Source organism: Saccoglossus kowalevskii, chromosome 14 (assembly GCF_978046115.1).
Source record: "Saccoglossus kowalevskii chromosome 14, keSacKowa6.1, whole genome shotgun sequence".
In the NCBI taxonomy this organism is placed as follows: Eukaryota; Metazoa; Hemichordata; class Enteropneusta; family Harrimaniidae; genus Saccoglossus; species Saccoglossus kowalevskii.
Window position 1 is genome coordinate 22,739,431 of NC_140654.1, and position 7,100 is coordinate 22,746,530.

The 7,100-nt window shown below is 35.3% G+C and overlaps 1 protein-coding gene across 1 annotated transcript; it reads right to left on the reverse strand.

Annotated features, from left to right (window-relative positions):
* LOC146734595 (galactosylceramide sulfotransferase-like) lies at positions 1-6,184 on the reverse strand. The gene is made up of 2 exons (XM_085507549.1): positions 5,949-6,184; positions 1-1,153 (listed from the first exon to the last, which is right to left on the reverse strand). The coding sequence occupies exons 1-2, from the start codon at positions 6,170-6,172 to the stop codon at positions 1-3; spliced, it is 1,377 nt and encodes a 458-aa protein (XP_085363675.1). The 5' UTR covers positions 6,173-6,184.
* Between the last annotated feature and the right edge of the window lie 916 nt (positions 6,185-7,100).

Here is a 7,100-nt window from a genome sequence, read left to right on the forward strand (position 1 = left end):
TCACGTCTTCTTTACCCTACGCACAACGATGTTGTTTCTACGCGCTATCCGTGATTGGTGTTTCGTGTGGTTGCTCGACATCATTGTAGTGTTTGTCTTGATGTTGGTTTTGTTTGGTTGTTGTCTTGCCACCATTTTATCCAATTCCCATCTTTCGATCTTTGCACAGTAACTAGGTGCGTTGTCTTTCGCTTGTGTTATATTCACGCGATTCTTATCTTGAATTACAAACCTCCCAGTATCTAAACATTCGAAAAGCACCTTCCGTAACATACTTCGAAATGTCGCCAAGTCATCATAAAATCTATCACCATATGCTCTAACCTTATGCCAGAAAGTGTTGTTGAAATGTTGATACAGTTTAAAATCAATACTGTTTATCTCAAGTATACGATGCTGTTTCCAGTCGTCAATTTTAAATCGTAGTTGATCGTTCCTTGTATTCTGCTGTATATATAAAATGTCTTCAAATTCCCAGCATAAACGCTGCTTCAACAAAATAAGAGATTCATCAAAATATTCAGTAATCATCACCAAATCAAAATCTTTTGCTGCTTGTTGTATCACGTGATCCACGAGTGTTTCATTGTCATAGTCCTCAGGATCAAGTCCGATATCAAACATTTGTCTATTTCTCAGTAATGTTTGGTAGTATAAACTGTTAATAGTGCGGTTCATATAAAAGTCTGTATTTGACAGAAACATTTCGAATGGATCTTCATTGCTTGTATAATTCATATGAAGGAGGTCAGCAATTGTTGCGAATCCAAAAATTGACTCGTATGCAGCTACAGGATGACGTAATATTGTTATAAACGTAGCATTTGGAATAACGTTGTTGATTGCCGTTTTATTGAATGGAACATGGCTAACTAACATACTGTATCGGGAACCTGGAGGAGGTGGTAACATGTGTTTTTGCATTTCACTGTTGAAACGTTCTGCTTTTGAAAAATAACCTGCATGGCGGGCTGGTAATGCAAACGACAAGTTGTGTCCGAGTCCAAAACGTGAGAGTATTGATGACACTGTTGTACTCCCTGTCTTGTATGTCTTCAAGAATACCACCTTTGTTATAGGGGCTTTACACGCCTCATACTTCTGGTAACTGGACACCTGAGATTCTCCTTTAAATGTGGTGTTTCTATGTAACCTGTGTGCAAATTAAAAAAGTATTTAACATATTTATAGTTTATTCAGAATGAATAAAAATAATTTTAAAATAATGGAAGGTACATTTAGTAAAAAAAAACATTTCCACCAGTTCCTGAAACTCAAGCGCAGACCGTGATTAAAATGGAGCTGTGCGTGTATTGTTATTGTAATTTGGAGGCAAGACTTCTGAAAGTCATTCCACTCATATAAATTGTAAAACATAGAAAAACTATCTAAGCCTTGATTGTATAGACAATTTAGATTTGTGAGGATAGCTATGTTTTCACATCAATGAATTAAGACAGATTTTGTCGCGAAACAGAACTTCGGTTTTGGCTATAATTTGCGTTCAATAGAATTAAAAGCCCCCCCCCCCCCAGTTCTCCACACGAGGTTAATACATTGTAGAGTATTAACTATATTAATCCAGAGTTATAGAGGAGCCATAATTGTAATTGCATATTACAGCGTATGACATGTTGGGAGTGTGTACAAATCTTTTGTATCCGAGCAGTCACTGGCGTGGCATGTTAGCTTGTGTAAGTGTGGACTCAAAATACGAACACAACGTTCAACCATCAATTAGGTTTGATTGACAAACTTTCATTGACGTTGGCAAGCCTCAATAGGTTTCGATTGTATACAGCGCCACCAGTGGCTGTTCCCGGCTCCATGCGTCTAGCACGACATTGTTTCCCTTGGATAACACGCCACCCCCATTCCACGTTCCTTAGGTAACAATGAGTGCTGGAAATTTATTAACTTTACTTGAGATATCTTTGAGTATTTTCCTTGCTTTTTCAAGGTCACTATCAAACCATTTTTGTTTATTTTTCTTTTTTCTTGTGTCATTTTTCTTCTTGGTTTTAATTTTAACAAATTTCAAAGCCTTATCAGCTGCATAATGAATGATGTCAATAAATGCAGAGACAGTACTTTCATTGGAATCAAAACTAGTTTCCAGAAAACTGGTTATTTTGTTCAGTGACTCAGACAATCAAGCTGAAACCCTTTGTGTTATGCTTTGTTATGTTTGTATATCTAGCGGCGATATATTTGTCTCTGCATTTAATGAAATCATTCATTGTGCAGCTGATAAGGCTTTGAAATTTGTTAAAATTAAAACCAAGAAGAAAAATGACACAAGAAAAAAGAAAAATAAACAAAAATGGTTTGATAGTGACCTTGAAAAAGCAAGGAAAATACTCAAAGATATCTCAAGTAAAGTTAATAAATTTCCTTTTGACCGAAACCTAAGAACTGCGAGAATGAGACTGAATAAGCAATACAAAAAACTTATTAAACTGAAGAAGAACAAGTTCAAAGACAAACTCTTACAAAATTTACTAAATTTGGAAAATCACAATCCTACAAGTTTTTGGAAAATTATTAAACAAATTCAGGATTTTAATAATCCTACAAATCATCAACAAACCCCTTCAATTTCATCTACAGAATGGACAAATTATTTTTCATCTCTTTACAATATAGATACTGCAAATAATTCTGTAATTGATTCTGAGGTAAAATCCGTACTTAAAGAATGCCAAGTTAATCAAACCATTAACCCTGATCTCGATAAAGAAATTAGCATTCAAGAGATTAATTGGGCTATTAAAAAAACAAAAACAGGTAAATCACCTGGCCCAGACTCAATCATTAATGAAATGTTTAAATGTTCAACCCCAAAACTGCAATTATGCATAAAGAAATTGTTCAATCAAATACTATCAAATGGGAATTTCCCATCATACTGGAACACCAGTTACTTAATATCATTACATAAATCTGGTGAAATTAAAGATGTTAGTAATTATAGAGGAATTGCTCTTTCAAACTGTGTATCAAAATTATTAAATATTATTCTAAATAATAGGCTGCAAAATTATCTTGATAAGCAAAATTATTTTCAAAAAACACAGTTTGGTTTTCGAAAGGATCATAGAACAACTGATAGCATTTTCATCCTAAAATCCCTAATAAATAAATATATCAATAAAGCAGGTAAAACTCCATATTTGTTTGCCTGTTTTGTTGACTTACGTAAAGCTTTTGATAGTGTTTGGCGCGATGGGATGCTTTATAAACTGGTGAAAGCAGGTATTACTGGGAAATTCTTCCAACTAATAAGGTCAATGTACTGTAATACCAGTTATGCTATCAAAACAAATAATGGTTACACTAAACCATTTGTATCAGCTAGTGGGGTTAAACAGGGGTGTAATTTAAGCCCACTTCTGTTTAACATATTTATAAATGACTTGTCTGATAATATATATTCAAATCCTGTTAGTTTGGAAAATACATGTTTCAACTCTCTGCTTTTTGCAGACGATATTGTAATATTATCAGATTCAGAGACAGGACTCCAAAATAGTATTAACAAATTAAACATTTATTGTAAAAAGTGGAAATTACAGGTAAATATCAATAAAACTAAAATCATAATATTTAATAAAAAGGGTAGAATCATGGGTCATAATTTTAATTTTTATTTAGGTAATAGGCAAATACAGATAGTTTCCACTTATACATACCTAGGAATTATCTTTCATAGTAGTGGAAACTTTAAACTAGCAATAGATAACTTAGTGATGAAAGCACAGCGAGCCCTGGGTGCACTAAGACAGACACTAAACTTGCACAATTATACCATTTCACCAAAGAATGCCATACAACTATTCAGAAGTACAGTTCTGCCAATCATATTGTATGGATCAGAAGTATGGGCAGCTTTTAACTTTAAGTTATTTAAATCAAAAAATTGTAACATTATTGCAAATGATTCATTCATTTAAAAATTATACAATGACAAATTACAATTTGAACAACTGCACATCAAATTTTGCAAGCAAACACTCGGTGTACATAAAAGGTCCAGTAACATTGCTTCTAGAGCAGAGCTTGGAAGCTACCCAATCATCACTGATATATGTACACAAATGCTAAAATACCAAAGAAGGATATTAAATTCAGATGCAGCCCTTTGGTTCAATGTGCATTCAAGTCAGAAAGCAATCTAAATGGCAACACCAGGACAGCATTTGTGAACAAATTACACGAAATAACAAATGTACATGATAATGCAGAATTCAATAGTATACAAACAAAAATGAAATTACAGAAAATCTATATTGATAACAAGTGGTTGCCAGCCCTCCAAAAAACAGAAAATAATAAATTACGCATTTACAAGATATTTAAATCAAAATATGAATTTGAGCCATATCTAGAACTTGTAAAAAATATTAGTCATAGAACAAGTATAACCAAATTTAGAATCTCTGCTCATACACTGCCAATTGAAAGGTTAAGATACAAAGGCATGCCTTCAGAGGAAAGATTTTGTAATTTGTGTGAAGACAAGGCAATTGGTGATGAAATACATGCATTATTGGTTTGTAAGAACCAAAGGTTAATAACTAGTCGTACACAATTTATTAATACTTTGTCATTGTATAACGATAGTCTACTAACATTATCAGAACAAAACATGTTCAAACAAATTTTAAGTTCAAATGATGGTTTCATTACCAACAGCCTGGGAAAATTCATCAATGATATTTTAACAGAAAACAAAAATTAAACTTTTAATATTTAACATTTTTTTCTAACATTTATTTTATATTTTTACAGTGTTTGTTTATTTGTTATTTGTTTGTGTGCTTATAAAGTAATGTATATTGGCCATAGATTATGTATTTTTCATGCATTTTTTTGTCTCAAATAAAATATACTATACTATACTATACTACAACACGTTCTTATGTTCATTGCCCGCTATACATCGTAATGCTATTTCAAAAAGCTGCATCCATTTTAGTCGGGTTATGCAAGTATAATGTGCGTTGTTTGCTCTGTATAACATATACGTATTCAGCTGTTATACTCACACGAATCGGGGCAATGTGTTCTTTATGTTTGTTCACCGGTTAGTAGAGAAAAGCGTCACGAAAAGGCCAAATTCTACAGCTATTACAAAACATAGCACACCAAACACGGCAAACGCTTTGGATAGTCCTGTCTTAATGTCCATGTCCGCGCCGAAGCGTGATCTACGAATGCAGCGTCTCTTCAATAACGACGAGTTCGCAGCATTTCCCCGACTCCGTCCTCTCCAACGGTCTGTTTTAGACAATAGTAGAATGGCAAACACATGTCAGCAAGACGACATCGAAACACGGTTCCTCTATCCAGACTTGAATTGTAATAATTGTTTCCCATAGAAAGTCGGGGCAATATGGCCGACTTATAATCGTGTAATTAAATTTCTTGCTAGGCAGTGGTGGTGGCACAGGGGGGGGACAGAGGGCGCCGCCTCGTAAAATATCTTTGGGGAGTGGGCGTCGCCCCTCCAAAATCACGCTGAAACCCTTTGGTCAGCAAAAATTGGCCCTAAAAATGCAGGAAATAGCGTTTCAGAGGTTCTAGATTTCAAAATTGTTAAGAGGGAGCATGCCCCGGACCCCCTAGTAAGGTCACGCCTTCGGCGCAAGGTTGGTGAGCAGTTCTCGCCCCATCATGCAACATTTCGTGTCGTCGCCTCTGCTAGGTTTTGTTTGAAAAAAATTACTACATTGAACGATAAGTCAAAATTGTTAGTGGCGGGTAGATTCTGAGACTACTTAACGTGTAAAATAAAAATAGTTCATTGCTAGTATTTAAACAAGGTCACCGCGTAGCCCGCTAAGCCGCCATGTACCTTGCGTTGTGAACCAAAACGGCGACCGACGACAAACAGTAATGAAGCTACACCCATACTAACACCTCTGTAAGTTAGTGTATTTACTCACGTGGCTTGGGGAAATAACTTCTTCTTTATGTCTGTCCATTGACTAACTGAAAATCCTGTCACGAATACGCCGTATTCTAGAAATACGATGAAGCATATTGCTGCAAATACAGCAAATAAAGTTAGTTTTCTTGTAAGTTTTGCCATGACTGTCACGGTTAGGTAGTGTCGGACCACTAAAAGAACAGTGGTCTGGCAGAGGCTGAACATATAATCACAGCGCATTTAATGTACGCCCGTCACTATTCTCTGTCTCTAAATTGAACAATAGATGGCGAATTAACATATTGCAGCATTGATACCCGAGGAGGGTCAGGGTCGTGCTTTTGAAAAAGTGTCACGTTAGTTCTATTTATTTTTCGTATTTTACCAATTCATAATTAACATTTTTATTTCACAATTAAAATTAATATCAATTCATACTTTTGTAATTACCAGCCGTAAATAGATTTAAATTTGCAATCATATTTTTTATCTTTGAAAATAGATTTACATTTGCAATCTTTCTTTTACCTTTAAAAATGGACTTACAATTGAATATTTACTTTTATTTTTGAAAATGTTGTCGCCCATAGCTAATTGACCTTTAACCTTAACTGCTTACGAATCGTCAATCAAGACAAGTATTCATTTTAACGACGCTGTAAAGCGTAAGACCGCGAAAAGCGTGGATATATAAGTTAGATAGCCAAATGTCGGTTTCTGTGATCGTTGTCAGGTAGCTTCACAGTTTTGCATTTATGGCGCCTATATTCGCACATATCGATCGTACTAAAGTGTGTTTGACATACAATGAGTCATAAATGAAACCACTGACAAATATTTGGTAACTTCACTATATCGGCTGGTATCTACTGTAAGTCGAGTCTGTATGCAGGTGTGGGGATATCGGCTGATATCTACTGTATGTCTATCCTGTATGCAGGTGTGGGGATATCATCTGGTATCTACCGTATGTCTAGCCTGTATGCAGAGGTGGGGATATCGGCTGGTATCTACTGTATGTCTAGCCTGTATGCAGAGGTGGATATATCAGCTGGTATCTACTGTATGTCTAGCCTGTATCCAGGGGTGGGGATATCGGCTGGTGTCTACTGTACGTCTAGTGTGTATGCAGGTGTGGGGATATCGGCTGGTATCTACTGTATGTCTA

Excerpts from the sequence above, each read along its gene's own strand:
- LOC146734595 (XM_085507549.1), bottom strand. The coding sequence starts at position 6,172 with ATGCGCTGTGATTATATGTTCAGCCTCTGCCAGACCACTGTTCTTTTA. Across the intron at positions 1,154-5,948 it reads AAGTTATTTCCCCAAGCCAC|GTTACATAGAAACACCACAT; the intron begins GTGAGTAAATAC and ends ATTTGCACACAG.